Source organism: Arvicanthis niloticus, chromosome 28, assembly GCF_011762505.2.
Source record: "Arvicanthis niloticus isolate mArvNil1 chromosome 28, mArvNil1.pat.X, whole genome shotgun sequence".
Classification (NCBI taxonomy): Eukaryota; Metazoa; Chordata; class Mammalia; order Rodentia; family Muridae; genus Arvicanthis; species Arvicanthis niloticus.
The window spans coordinates 14,718,278-14,739,783 of NC_133436.1; the positions used below are offsets into that span (position 1 = coordinate 14,718,278).

At 43.1% G+C, this 21,506-nt stretch overlaps 1 protein-coding gene across 4 annotated transcripts in view; it reads left to right on the plus strand.

The window, feature by feature from the left end:
• Syne1 (spectrin repeat containing nuclear envelope protein 1) overlaps positions 1-21,506 on the plus strand; it is a 478,529-nt gene that overhangs the window by 336,690 nt on the left and 120,333 nt on the right. For 3 of the 4 annotated variants that reach the window (XM_076926749.1, XM_076926751.1, XM_076926752.1), the window contains 7 exons: positions 2,853-3,047; positions 5,601-5,774; positions 7,087-7,278; positions 13,695-13,826; positions 14,617-14,726; positions 17,853-18,015; positions 21,015-21,146. In XM_076926749.1, the coding sequence (XP_076782864.1) occupies positions 2,853-3,047; positions 5,601-5,774; positions 7,087-7,278; positions 13,695-13,826; positions 14,617-14,726; positions 17,853-18,015; positions 21,015-21,146 (1,098 nt within the window). Of the gene's footprint in view, positions 1-2,840; positions 3,048-5,600; positions 5,775-7,086; positions 7,279-13,691; positions 13,827-14,616; positions 14,727-17,852; positions 18,016-21,014; positions 21,147-21,506 lie in introns of all 4 variants that reach the window. The other variant, XM_076926750.1, reaches the window with a different exon arrangement.

The window sequence follows — 21,506 nt, forward strand, 5'->3', positions numbered from 1 at the left end:
TTAAAAAACAAAACATAAGATAAATGACCTCTTACCATGATGCTGACCATAGTGCCACAGTGACAAGGTTTTTCTTCATTCCTGATCCATCATATACCAACAGTTTTTCAAATTAAATAAAATTCTCTTCATGTCATGATAATGCCAGATGGTTGTAAAGTTTCTTAACACTTGTTCTCCGTATTTCCATCTCCTTATACACCCCCTAGAAGCTTTTGAAAAACTAACTCCATTCCATTTATTATTAATCATGTTCTCAGAGGATTCTTTTATCTTCCATTTGTTTTGAGTCCTGGGGAGCCTAGAGCTATGGGATGCTAAGCACTAGTTCTGCCACTGAGCTCACTCAATTCCCTCACTCAGTATCCCTCTTAAAGATGAGGTGCCACATGGTAATCGTGACTCAGTAGGCAAAGTTTTCTCAAACAGAACACCCAAAGCTAGAACTATTAAAGGAAAAAAATGTTATCCTGTAATCAAATTTAAAACTTCTGTTTTAGCTGGGTGTGGTGGTGTACACTTTCAAATCCCAGCAAAGGCAGGTGAGTCTTTGTGAATTGGAAGCAAGCTGAGGTCATGGCAATCTCCATACAGTGAGTTCCAGGACAGCCAGGGCTACATACTGGGACCAGGTCTGAAGAAACAAAACAAATCAAAAACCAAACCAAACCAAACCACTTTCTGATTATCAAAAGGCACCATTAAAAAAAAAATCTTTTTGTTGTTAGTGGAGAAACACTGTCAGAGCAGACAGTCCCAGTAAGTAAGAGCAGACACCTATAATACACAGAAGCAGAAGAAACAGGCACCTAGAATCCAACATGCTTGAGTAAGCCGTAAAGAAAACTCTGGTGGAGATCAAGCAGGGACATGGCAGGCAACCACAGAGAAGGTTCTGTCTTAAGCATCAACAGGAAATTGCAGAAAATTCCATAGGAACCCAGGAAAAGGCTTGGAACTAAAATGATTCACAGAGCAGTTGGCAGCGGGATAGTAAACAAAGCTGAAAGTGAGCAGCTCTCTCCAGAGAGTAAGTCTGTCCACATAGCGGCTTACAGAAATGGCAGGCCTAGGGCAGACATGTTTACCTATCCACAGGGTGACTGGGAAGCCTGGAGGTAACCACAAGGAAGAAGTCAAAAGGGCCTTGGCATGGTCTGGAAATTCAAGTTATTTCCTGATCAGTGTGGTAGCTTCCTGGAGGTGTACAGCTTGTGAAGAACCAGGGAGCCCTGCCCCTACTTCCTGTTTAGGTCTATGTAATACCGTGGATGTAACGGTTGGTTAAAATTCAGTTGGATTGGTCACCCTGTTAGAAAAGAGAGGTGTTTTCTTTTCTTGTTCATTTTAATATTAATCAGTTTTAAATTTTAATTATTAATTCTTTAATATTATTTTAATTATTTTAATATTATCAACAGTGCCCTCTGAAGAGGTACTGTGCCTACTATGATGTCTACAGTCTGTAGAAGGACTAACACCAGCAAAGATATTAGTTTGGTCCATGTTATTTCACTGGGCCACAGGTACCTACCTTTCCTGCCTAGCTTTATGATATGCTGTTTAATGTCTAGAAATTTCCCATGTGAAGACCCCAGTGTCAAAAACTAAAAAGAAGGTAAGTTAGATAGAAATGGATGGATGGATGAATGGATGGATGGATGGATGGATGGATGGATGGATGGATGGATGGATAGATGACTGACCTACATAGGACTGTGGATGTAACCATTAGTAGCCTAACTGCCTAGCATGCACAAGCCCCTAGGTTAAATCCCTGCACCAAATGAACAGGGCATTTGGTAGTTTGCGCCTGCAATCTCAGTGGAGGCAGGAAGACCAGGATTCAAGTCACCCTCAGCTATAGAGAGTTTCAGGAAAGCCTGGGCTACAAGAAACCCTGTCTCAAAAACAAAACCAGGGTTGGGTGTGGTATTCCACACCTTTAATCCCAACACTAGGGAGGGAGTTATCTAGTCTTTGTGAGTTTTAGCCCGTCCAGGGCTATATACTAAGACTTTATCTCAAAACCAAACCAGACCAGAATTAAGGAACAGATAGTCATTTCAACATTCTTTTCCTTTTAAGGGCAGGGCTGAAAGACAGGATAGGCAAGATGGCATTCAGGAGTTACTTTAAATTACTCTCTTGTTTAAGGGTTAAAGCAGAGAGCTTTGTTAGCTTGTGTGGTGACACTAGGCAGGTTGGGGATTTGATGGTTTTTCTCTTAGTTCTTAAATGTGGACAAAGGCCTTGCTCTATATCTGGTGACAGGGAACTTCAGCATACTGACTACTCCAGTTTGAGTTTTTAACCTGTTGTTTGTGGGCCAGTGAAGGAGCCAATCCTAAAAGTAGAGCCATCTGTAATTGCTATTTAAAGATGTGCAATATGATTGACACGCCATTGAACTGTGCAAGCTGAATGAAGAGGCTGGGTTGGGGTTGTGCCGTGGAGGTGGTCAGCCTCAGAAAGCATTTGAAAACTTGGCAGACAACTCTGGAGGGAGCCAATGTCCTGGAAGGTAGCCCCAGGAAACTGTAAGTTTTTGAGTTAGGTACAGAAGGAAGAGACTGAATGTGGACGTACTTGAAGATTCCTCTCCTGTTACTAATGAGCCTGTTGGAACCCAGAAATGCTAGTTTGTTCAAAGCAATTTAACTTAGTAACATCCCCAGCATCCAGATCAGAACTGTCCCAGCTTTCAGCTTCAAAATGTCATTCTGAAAAGTCCTGATGGCTGGCTCAACCGATGACATCGGAATGAGAGTCTGCCACTGACCTCAGTGGATGTATGGTGGCAAGGCCTGGAGTCCTCAGTCAAGAGCGTGATCCGGCAGTCTTCCCCACAGGCCCTGATGGACGAGGTGCAGATGCTGCAAGATGAGATCAATGGGCTCCAGGCCTCTCTTGCTGAGGAGCTGGTCGCTGAGTCTCAGGAGTCGGACCCCGTGGAGCAGCTAGCCCTGCAGTCCACGCTCACTGTCCTGGCTGAGCGAATGTCCACCATCAGGATGAAAGCAGCTGGCAAGCGGCAGCTTCTGGAGGTAACTGGGGCCTTAGAGGGATTTCAGGTCCTGCTTCTAAATCAGGCTTTAGTGTCTGTTAGCAGTTCTGGGTACCAAAGTGAACCACATGGGTTTTGTTGTTTTAATTGCTGGTCTTTTCTTTGAGAATGTATTTTCTCAAAACTTTTATTCTCTTTCACTCTCCCTCTACCTCTTCCTCTCCCCCTCCCCCTCCCCCTCCCCTTACTTCCCCTCCCCCCTCCCTGTTGAATGTCTCTGCCCTCATATCTCCATATTCTCACTCTTTCTTATTCCCATCAGTCCCCTTTGTCTACCTAAAAAGTTTTGCTTCTTGCCAGGGTGAGGGGATACCCAGGGAGCCCCTCACTTGCTCAGAGAAGAAGGGGAAGAGGGATGAGTGAAGGATTTGCGGAGGGGTTGACCTGGAGCAGTCAGTGAGTCGGATGTGAAGTGAATAAATAAAAAAATAGAATTAAATTTAAAAAATGCGCCGGGCGGTGGTGGCGCACGCCTTTAATCCCAGCACTTGGGAGGCAGAGGCAGGCGGATTTCTGAGTTCGAGGCCAGCCTGGTCTACAGAGTGAGTTCCAGGACAGCCAGGGCTACACAGAGAAACCCTGTCTCAAAAAAACCAAAAAAAAAAAAAAAAAAAAAAAAAAATTAAAAAAATGCTTTACTTCTACTTTCATGTCGTATATATGCCTAGTTTTATATATCTGTGTATGGGGGCCACATGGGAGAGAAGGGGTATAGTAACTGTCTTTCAGCAGTAGAATAATTCAGTTCATGTAACCACCTTCAGTCATGTTACTCTTTCTGCTAATAATGCCATTATATTCTTATTTATGACTGTAAATATTCTATTGTGTATGTGCGCACACGCACACATAGGGATGCACTCCATATAATATTTTCCTTGCCCGTGGTCTGTTGTTGGGCACCTAGGCTGGCCTCATAATTTGGCCATTGTGAGTGTTACAATAGGCATTGGAGAGAGAGTGTTCCTTACTGTTTCCCAGTCCCGAGAAGTGGGTATTACGTTTACACCAGAGGCGGGAGCACAGAATAGTCAGTCAGGATGTACCTATGAATGTGCTCCAGATAGGAGACAGTGGGAATGCAGAGAGCTGGTATCTGGTTGACTAGAGCCTCAGGGACAGGAACTTTAGATCTGAGTAATGGTGTGATGTGTTTAACTAAGAGCCTACAACAAGTAGAATTTACTCATGAAAATACTCTTTCACTTCTGTTGCCTATGTTATCTGCTTTAAATATTACTTGATAGGTATATTTTGGCAACAGTGATATGTGGTACAAATCAGCTATTCTTTTCCTTATATTATCTTTCTTATAATTCTTTCTTGGAATTATTGGCTTTTGACATATGCGATGTTTATGCAGCTGCTCCTGCAATTCATTTGAGTGTGGGCTTCAGATGGGCTCTGAGAGCTTCTGGCTTGTGTCTCTGGATCATAATGTCCCCAATACATTTCTTATACAAACTGAGTATAATTTTATTTATCACTGATTCCATCATGATTAAATTTATGATTGTTGCATACTAAAGATGTAAGCTTGTTCTAAATTGGTTAGCCACAAGATCAGTCAAATTATGTATCTATTCCATATTCTGCATACGCTTCCTACTTACTAGTCCCTGTGTTAAGATTTTAATTAAAGAATAATTATCATTGGAACCAGAGAAAGGACTCAGTGGTTAAGAGGTATCACTATTGTTGCAGAGGCCCTGGGTCCAGTTCCCAACACACGCTCACAGTGACTCACAACCAGTTCCAGAAAGTCTTCTTCTGGCCTCTGAAGGCAGTACACACACATGGTGCTCAGATAAATGTGTAGGCAAAACACTTTTACATATAAGATTAAATACATGTTAAAAACAATAATGACAATTACTAGTGATACAGTTTTTTAAAGGAGGTATTTGGAGTACTTAAAGGTAACTTTAATTTCATCCCATTGTCTTTATGAAAAATGTATGTGGGATTTCAGAATAAGTTTCAGCATGAATTATTTGCAGGAATCGAGAAAACTTGTTAATTAGCCTAAAACTCTGGGTTTCTGCCTTATTCCAACACAAGTACCGCTGGCTGCTCCTTCCCACAGGATCAACTGCCTAAAGTGTTGTGCATTTATGTGGGGTAGAGGTTCTGTAGTCGGCTGCTGTCCCAAGCATGTCATACCTTCACAGAAGTTGAGGTTTAAGTGTCTATTGCCATGGACCAACTGCTTCCTGTCAGTGTTTGGTTCTAATCCTTGGCTGATTCCCTCATGCCCAAGACTCCCTTATCCTACAGGAATCTCGAGGATGCCTCGTCCAACTCTGGGGCACATACATTCATGGGGGTTGGTATGCAGAGAGGACTCTTCATACGCTAATGTTGAGACACAGAAACCCCAATTTAGTCTTCGCAGATGTTCTCTTGAGTCTAGATATTTGTTTGTGTGTGCAGCTAGGGCTTGAGACTGTCACTCTTGTATGGAATCTTTAAGAATCTTTAAGTTCTTACCGTTCAGTGCTCCCTCCAACTTACCTTCTTCCTAATCCCTCAGGAGAAGCTAAATGATCAACTGGAGGAGCAGAGACAGGAGCAGGCTCTGCAGAGGTACCGCTGTGAGGCGGATGCGCTGGACCACTGGCTGTTGAACACAAAGGCCACCCTGGATGTTGCACTGGGTACACCCCAGGAGCCCATGGACATGGATGCCCAACTGGTGGACTGCCAGGTACAAAGATGCTCTAGAATAGTGGTTCTCAGGCTGTGGGCATGACCCCTGTATAGTCACATATCAGATATCCTATCCTGCATATTGGATATTTACATTATGAATCAAAACAGTGGCAAAATTATGAAGTAGCAACAAAATAATGTTACGGTCGGGGGCAGAGAGTCATCCCCACAGCATGAGGAGCTGTATAAAGGGTCTCAGCATTAGGAAGGTTGAGAATCACTGCTCTATATCATGAAGGAAAGGAAGGAAATGTGCATACACCATGAAGGACATTTTATAATCATAGATAATATAACAATAAGGTCCTGACATAGTCCTGTGAGCTTCCACAAGTTCGAGACTTTATGTATTTACAAAGTCCGTCATTAAAGCAAATATAGAATTCAAACCTGGAGTTGGTTCTTAAAAACCATTGCCAGTGGTGTCTAGTCTTTAAAACTATTCCGGGACTAGAGAGATGGCTCAGTAGTTAAGAGTAATTCCTACTCTTCCAGAAGACCCATGAATTTAAAATCTAGCATTAAAAATCTGCTCCATAGTTATAATTGGCTGTGACATGGGATTGGAGTCACATGTGTACACCTTTAATCCCCGAATTTGGGAGACAGTACAGGAGACTCTCTAGGAGTTTAAGGCCAACCTGAACTACATTGAGAGTTCCAGGATAGCCTCGGGTTACATAGTGAGATCCTGTCTCAAGAAAAAGAAAACAGAAGAAGACGAGAAGAGAAGAAGGGAGGGAAGGAATAGAGCCACATGATAACTTCAAGATCAGTGTTCTGAAAGAAATTCCTTTTAAATCTACAAGAGGTTTGTTGTATGATAATTTTACTAATATTAGTAATCTAATACTAAGATAGTGGGACTGATAATGGAGTATCATTTGGGCAGCAGCCCCTTTCTTTGTGTTTGTTCACTATACCACATGTGTTTCCCTTATGCCTTTTCCAATGTATTTTTAATGATAAAGTATCGAGAGAGAGAGAGAGAGAGAGAGAGAGAGAGAGAGAGAGAGAGAGAGAGAGAGAGAGAGAGAGAGAGAGAGAGAGGGAGAGAGGGAGAGAGAGAGGGAGGGAGAGAGGGAGGGAGGGAGAGAGAGAGAGAGAGAGAGAGAGAGAGAGAGAGAGAGAGAGAGAGAGAGAAGGAAAGTACAGGCATTCCCCCACTTGAGCACATACCTTACTCTTCAAAGTAGAAGAAGCCAGATACCTGACTGTGTGCTAAGCGACTATTGAGGACTGTGCTTAGAAACAGTCTCCAGGGGCTGGCGAGATGTGAGAGTTTTGTCCCTACTGTGTTTTCCCAGAACATGCTCGCGGAAATAGAACAGAAAGTGGTGGCCCTGTCGCAGCTGTCCGTGCACAATGAGAACCTGCTGTTGGAGGGCAAGGCTCACACAAAAGATGAGGCAGAGCAGCTATCGGTGAAGCTGAGGGTGCTCAAAGGGAGCCTCGTGGAGCTGCAGAGGGCCCTGCATGACAGACAGCTCAACATGCAGGTGAGCATGGCTACCCAGAGCCTGGGCTGACATGGCGCTTGTGACACACTTACCACATGTCTCTCTATGAGTGTGGCAGTGGAGAAAAGATGTTGGAGGCCGGATACACATATATATGTGCTTGGTTTCAGTAACATTTCAGCCTGTGTATTTACATTTTCTGCCTTGGGTCTGGGTTTCCAGTTAGGCTGTTAGCATTCATTGACCAGCATGTGGATCTGAGAATGAAGTTCTGATGTGATGAAATTGCTTTTCTTTTGGATTTCTCTTACAGTCCCCTCTCTAGATGTATTCAGACGATTTTAGGTGGCTTCTGCACCTAATGCCTAGTCAATGAGTCTTCCCACCATAACAGTGTGATTCCTCATGGTCAACTTTATTTTACATTGTTGGAGTTTTCTGGTCATTGTTTCCCTGACCTACCACTCAACTTTCTTTTGATTTCAGCTTCTCTGCATCCTTACATTTTCAATTTTTTTTTCTTTTGAAGAACATCCGACTCTAGTGATTGGTTGTAGACATCTGTCTCACATTTTTAAAGGGCACGTTTAATCCATCATTTAAATTTATTGTGATAGGTGATGCACATGAATTTTTATTTTACTATATTTGTCCCCACCCCCCCTCTTTAATAGAGTCTTGCTATATGGCCTAGGTTACCCTGGAACTCACTGTGTTGTACAAACAAAGGAGTGAATGGTGTGTGTGTGTGTGTGTGTGTGTGTGTGTGTGTGTGTGTGTAGTAGAGAACAGAAACAAATGAAATTAAACTGTGTCTTAAGCAGCTTAGTTTGCTGTAGCAAAATCTCCCCAGACTGAGTGGTTTAGAACCCACAAACACAGTGCACACCAGTCTAGGTTCTGGGAAGTCTGATTGAGATGCCAGCTGCTTCAGTGTCTAGTGAGGGTTCTCCGCCTGATCTACAGATGGCATCTTTTCCCTGTGTCCTCAAGTGGAGGAAGAGGCTAGCTGAGACCCCTCCTAGAGCTGCAGTAAAGTTACCCCCCATAGTTCTTCCATTTAACATCATAGTGGGGATTAGTTTCCAATGCTAACAAAGAGGCCTGAGACAACTTCATAGGTGACCAAGAGACTTTGAGCTTAACTCTGAGGAATATGAAAGGCCATTGGACTGTTTGGGAATAGAGGAGGGACATGGTAAGCCTATACCACAGTTGAACTGGGATAGAAGCTGGAGGTGAAATAGCAGATAGTCACAGCAAAAGGAAAAGACACAGGGCATGGGGCAAAGGGCACAGGTGCCTTTCTTTTCCCCTCTCCTCCCTCCTCCTCTCCCTCCTCCTTTCTTCTCCCTTCTCCTCTCCCTCCTCCCCTCCCTCCTCCCCTCCCTCCTTGTGTCCCTTTCCTCTCCCCTCCTTTCTTTCCTCCCTCCTTCCTTCCCCCTTCCCTTCCCTCCCCTCCCCTCCCCTCCCCTCCCCTCCCCTCCCCTCCCCTCCCCTCCCCTCCCCTCCCCTCCCCTCCCCTTCTTTTCTTTCTTTCTCTACCTTCCCATCCTTCCTCTGGTTCCCTACACCAGAATCAAATGCCCTGCAGATCTCAGCATTTACTGTGATCCTGAGCTACACTCCTAACCTGTATTTCTCAGTGCTGTTGTATGTATGTGGAGTGTAATATCTGCTGCCCACTCACTTTATTTTGTCGTTTTGCAAAGTGAACAGGCATGGGTATCAGTGAGGACCCAGTCTCTCTATTTCTCCTGGATAGACATGAAGAAACCCAGACCGAAGGACATGTGAAAATCTCTTGAATTGCAAGCTGTCTGTCTTCATAAGGAGCTTAGGTCATTTTCCCAAAATGTCACCGATGGAAGCAGCATCAAGTTCACACTGTATAGATAGCAAACTGCTTTATGAAGAAATGGTTCATCTCAGGTTTAGCATCTCCAGGGTCTCACTGCTCTTCAAAGGAACATTCCAGGAAGAAAGGTGGTGACTGCCCTACTTTTCCAAAATAAACATCCCTGGTGGCTCCACCCAGTGAATCTCTAGTAACAGAAACTACCTCACTTCTTCCTCCTGTGGCAGAAGGGAAAGCTGTCATCTCCAGGCTTGTATTCCTCCTGCCAGGACCACCTTAATCCCAAGGGGGAAAGAACTAAAGTATGAACTAGATTCTTAATCAGTTTTGCTTCCTGAGGGCCAACTCTTAGCTTTCAAAATGACTGAGTCAGAAAACTTGAACTAACTAAACAACCAATTAAAACAACACAGAAAACAGTCTAAGTGACAGTTTTTTGTGCCTTTTATCTGTTTAATCTGAAGCTGTGGACTTGCTTGGTCAGACTCATAAATTCTGAGAACCTGAAAGTCCATCTGTGTATAAAGGGTTCTGAGGACTCACATTCTAATTGCCAACCGTGTGTGTGTGTGTGTGTGTGTGTGTGTGTGTGTGTGTGTGTGTGTGTGTGTGTGTGTGTGTGTGATTTAAAAGACACACTGGAAGTCCGAGGGGAATAACCCATGTAGAAGTGTGTTTGACTCCAGGAGGAGTCTGTAAGGGATCTTCTGGATGGGCTCTGGGAAACAAACATTGGCTGAATTAGCAGAGAGGAAGTGGCCTGGATCCCAAGAGAAAAGGCAAAGAAGCTTATAGCCAGGACCAGGATTTTGGCAGCTAGAATAGCTATGATTTGGGACTTGAGTCTGGTGTGCTGATTCCTTGAGGTGTCATTGTGTGTCTTGTGTTTTTATCCTGCAAACTTTCCATCTAACCTGCTTCTTCTCCCTTGCCTGAATGAGCCAGGGTCTCTGAGAGTTCATTCTGTGATGACAGTGTTCTCCAGTCTCTTGTGCTACAGCCCCACTCACCTAAACCTCTACTTTCCAGAAACCCACTATTTACCTTTGGGAGAAATTCCTGGGAAGGAGGGATGCTTAGGGAACGAGTGATGAGTCACCCACTCCAAACATGTTGCAAGATACAAATAGCATCTTTTAGACCAAGGACATTCACATTGTTCTACTTGATCTGGCTTCTCCAGTTGGGGAGCCAGCTCCTGTCAAAGGAAAGGAAGTACATGCTCAGAATAGAGGAGTTCTCATGGAGACATAGACCACATCAAGTTGATGGCTTGTTTCACCATAGAGCAGTCACTCCATGGCACAGAGACAAAGATGTAGTCCGTCATCTCAGTCAGTCCACCCTTGTCTTAGGTTACCGTTGCTGCTATGAAACACCGTGACCAAAGCCACTTGGAGAGGAAAGGATTTATTTAGCTTATGTATTCTGAATCGCATTTCATTGTGGGGGGCATGAATACAATCAGGACAGGAACCTGGAGTCAGGAGCTGATGCAGAGGCCATGAAAGAGTGATGATTACTGATCGCTCTGCATGGCCTTCTCAGCCTGTTTTCTTATAGCATTCAAGAGAACCCACAACAGGTTGGCCCTCCCGTATCAATCGCTAATTAAGAAGATGTCCCATAGACTTGCCTCCAGTCTGATCTCATGGAGGCAGTTTCTCGATTGAGGCTCCCTCTTCTCAGATGACTCTAGTTTGTGTCAAGCTGACATAAAACTAGCCAGTGCAACCATGAATCATGGGATTGCGGGAAAGAAAACACAAGTATAGAAACCCAATGTTCTCTCCTTAGAATGGTGAGCTAGAATGCAGGGACTCAGAGAAAAGGCAGGGCCTCTGTGGATAAGCCAGCTGAACTGGAAGGGCGGACTCTTTGTCTGCCTTCCTACTTGAGGGTGGGGCAAGGGACAGAGGAGTGTCAGTCTCAGGGTTGATAGCAAGATGATCCAGGTAGATACCTCCTCAGACTCTAGCCACATGGCTTCTTCTGTGCTGATGTTCTCAATTGTGTTACTGCATGGGACCATACTGGGGCCATACTGGAGCCATATGGGGGCCCTAGCTGTTCTCCAGTTTGGAATGCCTTCCCCTAGGTCTGTGCCAGGTTTTCTACTTTTCCATGCTCCCTGTAATCCTTCACCTCCGTCAATGCTCTCAGACCAACCTAGCAAGCCTTTCCTGTCACTTTCTGTCCCTTCACCTCTGTCCTCTCTTCTGGCCCTCCTGTGTAACAGCCTCAGTAGCAGTGTCTCATGCATAATATATATTTAATGGGTGATCAGTATGAAAACCAGTCTGATCTATCCCTTCACACACCCAGGCTCTGAATCCTCCTCACCTTGTCTCAGTGTGAAGCCTGAAGCTAGGAGGACCTTTGCCATCCCATTAGAATAACAAGGCAAGAAGGTTGTCTGGGTGATAAGTAACTATTTTTTTGCTTTCATCCCTAGCCAAACTCCCAAAGCAGTAAAGAATCCGTGGAGGGCGGGGTTGATCGTGGGATAAAGGGAGAAAGCAGTATGCTTTGGGATTGTCACTTGTAATTATCATATCAAGTCCCTTTAAAAACCCCCAGATAAAGGGAGAAAGCAGTATGCTTTGGGATTGTCACTTGTAATTATCATATCAAGTCCCTTTAAAAACCCCCAGGGACATTTTTTGAATTTGTAGGATGGCAAGAACTGTGCCCACAGTTAATTGACACTTTATTATGTTACTCTCCCCCACACACAGCTCCCTCCCCCCCCCCCCCAGACATGAGTATCAGTAAAACCCAGTCTCTTCATTTGTTCTGGATAGACTTGAAAAGCAGACATACGACATGTGAAAAATCTCTTGAATTATACACACATGCGAATGCACACATGCACATATACACACAGTGTACAATGTGTCTAGATCGTGTCTGCTTCTTATTCCCCTCCTCAGCAGCCCCCAGAACCCTCATAACATCTCTCCCAACTTGATGTCCTTTTTTAATTTTTATTTTTAATTCCCCGAATCCAGTTAGTGCTACCTTCTTATGAGTGCAGTGTTGTTAGGGTGGGGGTGAGTAAAGGCTTCCTGCTCTTGAAGTGCCCTGAAGATTGTTCCTGTGGTTGACCACTTCCTGCAAACCTTGAAAACAGAGTTGAAGCAGCTAGGCTGGGGACTGTCGGGAAGGGGGGGGGAGGGGGGGGAAGGGGAGGAGGTGGGGTCTGGTGGGGCAGGGGCATGTGGGGCAGTGGGGCAGAGGATGTTCAGCCATCTTGGAAGCCCTTGCTGCATTCTCCTAAGCAGCTCAGCACTGTGACTAAATGCCCAATGGAAGCAACTTTAGGGATGAGAGACTTAGCTTTGCTTTGTGTTTTCAGAAGTTTGGCTCCATGACCTGCTGTTAATGTTAGTGGCAAGGCAAAGACAGCGTGGCTTAAGGGGATGGCAAGGCAAAGCTCTTCAACTCGGGCAAGGAAAAATAAAGTACTCTTCAAAAGCCACCAATGATCCTCTTCCCCAGTGGGCCGCTTTTTGCCTTGTTCCACCACTTTTCAATAGTCTACTTAGATTTTGAAGCCATGGGTGGATTAAAACTGTGGATTTCGACAAAACCCTCACGACCCGACATATAGAGAAGTATGCCTTCCTATTCTCCCATGTGCCCTGCACCCATCCAAAAATTAACCATCATGCCTTGCTGCCCTTCCTGAATTCTGAAATGTGACCCCAACCATGGACTTACTGTTTCTCAAAGGTGTTGATCGCTTTGGTTAGTAACCTAAAAAAAAAAAAAAAAATCTGTTTGAGAAGCAAGTACTTGCAATTGTGCCCATTTTGGATATATACCATGTGACCTGGAGAAAAATGTTGGCAGGGTGAAGCTTTTAGAGGAAGGACAGCAAGGTTTGGCACATAATGATTATCTGAGTAACATTTTAGCTTTATGTGACTTTAAAAAGTTCATAAAAGGGTTGAGATATATATATATGAAAAAATTAGAATAATATTTGATGACTACTCTGGAAAAAATGGGCTTTCTTATAAATGCTTCTGGGCATAATCATCTGCTTATTCTTGTTCCTAAAAGTGTCAAATTCTTGTGTTATCATCATTTTTTTCAATATGTTAATGTGGAAATGATGGTGCTTTGATGTCATTATACCACCAAAGGAGTCTTCTTTCCAGTGGGGTGAGGTTTCCCTGTGGATGGTTTTGACCTCGCGGACAAGGGACTAAGGTGCATATCCTAGATACCAAAGCAGACCTGGCCTCCAGGTTCTCCCAGAGTCCTTCAGTCCCTACCTGGCATACCCCTCCCCCAATCCTGAACTCCTGAATTTTCCAGCCCACAAGCTGGGCTGCCCTTACTCCCAGAGGCTCTTCCACTGTATAATCCAGACATTCTTGTCTCCTTGTGCGCTCTCTCTTTCTCTCTCTCTCTCTCTCTCTTGCACCCACATTTTTTCTTTCCCTTACTCTCTCCTTTCTCATGGCAACTTCCCTGACCTTGGGGCTTGCATTTCATATCTAATCTGGATTGAATTGGCTCATTTCACCAGCAGAAAAACAATTTATCAGTATGGCCCTTGATTCCTGTCTCATCTTGTTCAAAGCAGGGAGCTACACAAGAGAAAGAGGAGAACGATGTTGACTTCACAGCCACTCAGAGCCCTGGAGTACAGGAATGGCTGGCTCAAGCCCGTACCACGAGGACCCACCAACGGCAGAGCAGTCTTCAGCAGCAAAAAGTAAAGCATTTCCCTCCTTCACTAGGCAGCTCTGCCGTGAGCAGAGCTTGAGGGTGATGTTTCTATGGCCATAGTTTCTGTAGACGTGAGTTTTGTTTTGTTCTGGTTTTAATGTTGGGAATGGAACCCAGGCTAGGTGAGTGCTCCACCCAGTGACATCCCCAGCACTGACACGGTTCTTCAATAGTTCTTCAATGAGTGTTTGCATCTATTTTACTATAACACAGACGTCCCAGGAAGGCCTCTGAGGACGGACAAAGCTCTGAAATACATTTTTTTCCCCAAAAGAGTGAAATGTGCTTCTTACTTTCTAGTGACTCCTCACAAGATCTGATTGTATATAGTTATGAGACAAATGATTTCTGCTGATGATTTTTTTCAAGGAAACTGACTGTGTAAAAGGCATACATAAGTATCTTCTCATGTCAAAGTGCAAACTCATTTACCATGAATGAGCTCAAACCAGATCGGCTGATAATAAAGCATACTGTCCTGAACTTAGATTTGTAAGGGGTCTGTCCTGGCTAGTTCAAGATAGCATTGACTTTGAAAGGGATGGAATGTATTTTACCACATGGGGGCACCGTTGTCCAGCAAAATTTTCTGTTCCAGTTGGTTTTTTTTTTTTTTTTTTTTTTTTTCAGTATATTTAATCAGAGCAAGAGAATTTGCCTATTTGGTGTTCAGATTTACAGTTATTAGAGCCCTCCTTATGTTCTGTAGATAGAAAGCAGTGACAGTGACAGCGACCATCAGCAGCTCTCTGACCACAATGTTTGCATTTGTGCAGGAGTTTGAACAGGAGCTGGCTGAGCAGAAGAGCCTCCTCCGTTCAGTAGCTAGCCGCGGAGAGGAAATCCTAACCCAGCATTCCATCGCAGAAGGCTCAGGTGGCCTTGGGTATGTTTTGAAACTGCAACTTTCTCTTTTTGTGTTTCCTTATCATTTGAAAAGCAGAACACCTAGCTCTCCCCATAGTTACTTTCCGAACAAGGCACTGACCCCTGTTCACTTTAGGACATTAGATGCTCCTGCACTGCCAAGCATTTTGTCATACAGCTAGAAGAATGGCTACTGATAGTGACTAATGAGTTTACCTTCTTGGATGCCCAGCACACCTGTCCTCCGGGACAGCCATTTTCTGGGTCAAATGAAAAAACTGTGTTATCAAATCAAATCTATGATATTTCCAACTGATGACTATACCTAACCAGAGTGTTTTCCTCTTGAGAAGTCTTGCAGAATATTCTTAAAAAGTGCAAAGAAAAAAAATTGCAGGCTAAGTGGTATGACTTCCAAACAGCTATCTTCCAATAATTTCTATATGTAAAGATTTTTATCCTGGAGACCTGGATTCAAGTGGGCAGTTTGAAAGCCTTACATACAGAATGAAGATGAAATATTAGAATAGATAAGGGAAGGGAAGAATCTCTGGTCAGGAGGTTTTTATTTGTAAGGTGGAAAGGTAACGGAACTGTAGCCGGTGGGCTACGCCTGTGTCTTGAGCCACTCACCTTGGGGTCTTGGCTTGCTTATCTACAGAGTTAGAATAATAAGCAGCAACCATCAATACAAAAACAGTTTGATAATGATACAAAGAGAAACTTTTTTTTATTTGTTTTTGTTTGTCATACCAGATATTCTCTGTGTAACTCTGGTTTCCCCAGACTCACTCTGTAGACCAAGCTGGCCTCAAACTTACAGAGATCCCCCTGCCTCTGCTTCCCAAGTGCTGGAATCAAAGGTGTGCCTCAGCACTGCCTGGCTGGCTCTAAAGTACTTTTTTTAAAAAAGGTTTTAAGTAAAACCTGTGTGTCTATGTGCAGCCTTTGCTTATATCTCCTGGCCAGCACTTTTGACTGTTTCTTGATTCTAAACACTGTTTTAACAGAAGTGATACAGTTAAAAGTATATGTTAGACAGATATTCTAAAATATTATTTATAACACCAACTAATTGAAAAGGCAGAAGTACCTACTAGCATTAAGAAAAAAAACTGCATATACTTATAATCTTCAACAAAATTACATCGTGGCATCAGAAATCATACACTTGGAAACTAAGGAACACTGTGAGTTAAAACAACATACTGTGTTCGTATGGATCACTCGAGATAGCAGATGTTTTTGTAGTTTAGTCACACTGGTGCTGTGATTCTGAGTGTTGATGCATTGTGGATATTATTGGATGCTTACCTTTTGCATTTAAGTCACCCCGAAACTGTGAACGAGCTAAAATAATTACTACGATTCACCATGTTTAGAAAGATCTGTGTGTGATAAGGTCTTTAAAATACATCAGCACCAAAGTCCCAAACAAAGGGAGCACTTGTCCAGGCTAGCAGAGCAGAGGATCTTTAGTCTTGCTACCTGCTCACAGCTCTAAGTCATTCGTTCATTCACACATCCGTCAGTTTGTCTTGCCTTTTACTTATGCCTCTGCTTTTTCGAAGGGGATAGCTAGTGCTGCCTGCTTGGCAGACAGTCGGTTCCACAAAAGAACTGTGGGAATCTTATGCAAGTTTCTTGTGGTTAAAAAAAGTTGCTATTATTGTTTTTTTTTTTCTCTCCCTTCTCCTTGGCCTTCAGCATTGGCTAGAACCCAGACAACAGATAAACATCTACAAGTTGCTTTAGTTGCTCTTTCAAATATTAAGCTTGTGTAAAAAGAAATTTTCCCTGCTGTGCTAGCTTTCTGTGAAGATTAACTAAAAAAAAAAAAAAAAAAAAAAAAATACCACTTAAGAATTCTTCAATGGTTCTATAAATTCCTTAGAAAAATCACCCTTCAGTGTAATTGAGTCCAGCTCACATCCCCCTGTCAAGTCCCCAGTTACTTCTAAGGCTGTGACGGAACTCCAGCTTGGAATTCATCGACATTAAAAAAATTTTTTTCCCATAAGAAATGAAAAAGAGAACTTTCTAATGTAAAACTAACTTGCTGCTACGTTTATGTGTGTCAGTGATGAAGCATAAGAATATGAATGGTAACTACTCCCTTGGTTCTGTATGAATTTTCATGCAAACAATGAATGGAAACAGTTACATTGTAACCAACGTAGAAGAAACTACAATAAAGAGATTTAATTTTATAGGAGGTTTCCACCTCCTTTCTGTTCTGCTGAAAGTGTGTGTGTGTGTGTGTGTGTGTGTGTGGTTTTTAAATCCATTCAATTAGAGGCATCTTTTTTTCAACATTAATTTTTAAGGTCAATGTTTGTCAACAGGTAGATCATAAATTTCCTCGTACTGGATGGTAGCCGTTCGTCACATAGAGCTGTAGGCATTATGTATGTTCTAATTTTCAAAATTATGTAATATGAGTGTCATGCTCACTCATGTGGCACAAGTCACCCTGTGTCCCAGTGCTAACTGCTCTCATGGGCACCATGCTTCCCTTTCTTGCCTTCTGCACCCTGGGGATGGAACTCAGGGCCTCGTTCATGCCAAGGCTAGTGTTTTACCCCAGCTCACCCCTCCCTGCCCCCAATGCCTGTTCTCAGCCTCAGATAGACCTGGGATCCCTGCTGTCCTTCAACGGACCTGGGATCCTCCACACAGCACAGCATCTGCTCGTCCCCTCATCTGGCCCTCTACAGTGTGTCCGGAATGTCCCATATATGCATCATAGTGAAAGATCTCATTAGACTAACATTTTCCAATTTCGAACCAATTTATAGGCTGATTATCAAAGGATATTAGTCCGTGGTCATACTATAGTTTATGTCAAACTTGGCCATTTTCAATGTGCTTTTAATATTCCTGTGTTCATTATTAGATATATGAAGAAAATATGCTTACAGTCTCAGTGTTTCTATTTTAACTTTTAATTTTTTTGAAGGCATAAGCTCATGAGTAAGAAAGATAATCTTGTTCTAATTTTTGAGGCCAGGTCTGCGAATACCAAATAGGTTATCTGTCTCATTTTTCCCCTTATCTCTCTCTAGCTCGCTCTCTCTCTCTCTCTTTTTTTCTTTCTTTCTTTTTTGCACACATTGTAAACTTAAACTGTTTATTCTTCTAATAGTGAAAAACCTGATGTGTTATCCCAGGAGTTGGGGATGGAAGGAGCAAAATCATTTGTTGAAGACCAGATGAGAGTGAAGTGGGAAAGCCTACACCAAGAGTTTAGTGCCAAGCAGAAGCTACTACAGAATGTTCTGGAACAGGAACAAGAACAAGAACAAGTGGTATCAGCCATTTTCTCTATTTCTTCGTTTCCCTTGGGGCTTGTGAAACAGGGTCTCCTGTGACCCAAGTTATTCTAGAATTTGCTGCAGAGCTGAGGGTTGCCTGATCCTTCACCATGCCTCCTGGGGTGTGGGATTACCAGCATGAAACCCCATGTTCTGCCTAAATTTAGCTTTACTGTATTAACTGATAGATGCACAGCTTATGCTAAGGGAGTGAAGCTATATAACACTCTGTATTTTCATTGTATATTCTGAAATTTTATGATGAATTGTATAATGAGTGCATTATACAACTCTGAGATTACGTATGAGGCAAGTTATCCATCTTGTATTTTACTTCACAAGGCATGCCTTACATTTCCCACAGTACTTGGCGTTGTATGTGAAAATTTATCTGATTTCTACATTTTTTTCCCCTAAAGATGATTAATGACTGATGGGTTTTTATTAGCATGAGCCATAAAAGTTCAATTTAACTTTCAACTTTGAAAATTATGGTTTCAATCCAAGGGTATACATATCAAGAGGATTTCCACAAATCTGAAATTTAACTACTAGGTCACCCCACTTTCCACTGTTACTTCCAGTCTTGAATACTTTGAAAGGTTTTAATGAGAAACATATTGGAGACTTAGAGGGTCTTGAAAACAAGGGAAGCCAGTGGTCAAGTAGGGCAGTTAACTGGCCCATCAGAAGGCCAGTTCCTGGTATGGATATTGTGTGATATTGGGCTCAGTTCCAACATGCATGCAAAATCCAAGGCAACAGAAAGTTCCAGAAAAGTAATAATTAATGGTTCAGTCTTTGCAGAAGCTGGAAACCAAAGGGGAGGTTAAAGGAGGGGTATTGAGCAAGCCAGAAACCCAGGTATGGCTGTGTTGCCTACCATAGCTGTGGCTCAGAGGGGAATGGGGACAGAGTCCCAGGGCTCAGTTCTGAGTTAGCAATGTCCACCTAGCTCACTGTAGGACAGCATTTTGCCCCCCCCCCCAAGTGGGGTAAGTCCTAGGGCCTTTACTGTTGGTCCTGAAGAATCTGCTGTTGTCATCACTTGGCCCAGGATATGTAAAATAGATGAGCTAGCTGTACAGGAAATGAAGGGTGATAGACAGAGATGGGCGGGAGCTTTCAAGGAAGGCAACCTGACAAGAATAAGTAAAAGAATAGTGTGGTGACAGACTGTTGCATTTCTTCCGACAGAACCATTTTCCAAAAACTCCTGGCAGGCCTTACCTTCTGTCTCTTTGCGCTCCTCTTTGCGCCAACGAATCTGCAGGAATTGCCATTAGCTCTGGCTAAAAGCACTCCATTCTTGGGTATTTTTGTGCCAGAATCACATCATCCACCCCGACACTAATATTCTATGTCTTTTGCACAGACTTCCTATCTGTCTGAGTGAACCCTGGTCAAATGTTTCTCACACCTGAAGCTAGACTTTCTGAGGTAGCTCTCCCAAAGGTAGTCAGACTCTGGCTTACCTTCATGCCACAGGAGTTTTCCATTTTGTTAGATGTAAGCAGGAGGTACAGCCCTGAATTAGAGACCTCATTCTTTTGTGACTGCACTATGTCAAATAAACTGTTGCATCACATGTTTCTTTGATTCTTCTTTATTTCCCATCCCTTAGAAGCCTAAGCCCACTCTTCAATTCATTGTGCACTCAGGCCATAGCACCTACATGACTCCCTTAGCACCAAGGACCTATGTCATTGTGGAGAACTACATTTCCTGTCAGTGTTGGCATCCAGCATTTTCCATGCTAAGATTACTAGACCCATCTGTCCTTTGCCATCATCATGCTTCTATGACGTCTAAGAAGGTTCGTGTTGCTGACCTTCTTGGACTTTCATCTTTCAGGTAGAAAGCTTCGGCTGTCCTCTTGATTTTACAGCCTGTTTTGCATCAGGGCACTTCCTTTTGGGGACCACTGGTTTTCCTCTGGTGTGAAGAGTGAACAGGAAGTAGATAAGAGGTCCAGAGTCCCCGTTGCTCAGAGTCAAGGGGAGAAAACTCAGCAGGCCTGTTTTACACTTAGATCTAAGCATCTCTAGCAACACTTGGCTGTGAGAGGCCTGATGTTTACTTTGTAGACATGTAGATTTGGGAAGTGGAGATGGAAGTCTCAGGATGTGATGATCTAGGATGTGATGATCTAGGATGTGATGATCTAGGAGAAGCAATGCTGGATCCGGGATGTAGATTTGTATGTTCCAAAGTCTCTCCTTTTGTAACTGCTGATGGGACACTTTATACATAAGATATACTTACTTCTCTCAAGTGAAAAAGCTGATGCAATCTGGGGAGCCTGAAATTAAATAGCTCAAGGAGTCAATGGACTCAGTCTCTCCAATGGGATGTTTCTTCATCTCTTTACTTGTAGGGCATTTATGGATTTGGGGGTAAATACTGTTCTACCTTCTGCAAACCTGTAACCCAACTTTTCACACATTCCTGAGGAAGTAAGTGGCTATGGCAGGCTCCAGTCCACAAACAGGAATCCAGAAGAGAGCCTCAGTCAATCAATCAATCAATCAATCAATCAATCAAATGAGGGTGAAGTGTTTGTGAAAAGCCATAAGACCGAGTTTCATTGGCAACATCTCCAAAGCATTTGAATGCTTGTGCTGACGATGGCCCTCATGGAAGGATTCTAAAAGCAGTTAGAAGAAGTGAATACTAAAAGAAAGGAGACCATTGTCTGGCAGATAATTAGGATGAATTCTTTTTCTAAAGATAGAGATTAAGCTGGGAAGACATTTTTGGGGTAGCCGTGGCAAAAGTTCTGGTATTTCTACCATTTTTTTTTCTATTCCATCATTAAAAAAATCATGATTGTGACTGAATCTGGCCACTGTATGCAGTGATGCGGTATGTTGGGAAGTTCATATTATTTCTCTGGCCAAGGTTTCCAATAACTTACTTTGTGTGGACCTCCAAGTTAGAAAACTATGCATGGCTCACCTACTCTTAAGTAAGCCACCTCTGTTTACCCACAGCTTTACAGCAGTCCCAACAGACTACTGTCAGGAGTGCTACCGTTCAGAGGGGAAGCACAGACTCAAGATAAGTCTTCAGTGACGTCCTTGCTGGATGGACTGAGCCAGGCCTTTGGGGAGGTGTCGTCACAGGTACACCTGGACTATCATTGTACTTTGTCTTGTCTTTCTGGGACTGGTTCATCTGTTCTCTGCAAAGTTGTTCCATCTCTGCCATGACTGTTGAGGCCTAGCACTGGTGATGAGTCCCTGGGCTTAAAGGAGCTGATTCCCGGATCTCATTTTGCTTTGTATTTCTCTACAGTTCTTCAAAATACTGAAATTATTATTATTATTATTATTATTATTATTATTATTATTATTATTATTATTATTATTTACTGAAAGATGAGTTGGGAGTGGAGGGGTATAGGCAGGGTGTCTTATACTAAAGTTGTCCTTAAATTAGCTACTTAGGTGAGGATGAGCTTAAATGCTTCATCTTTCTGACTT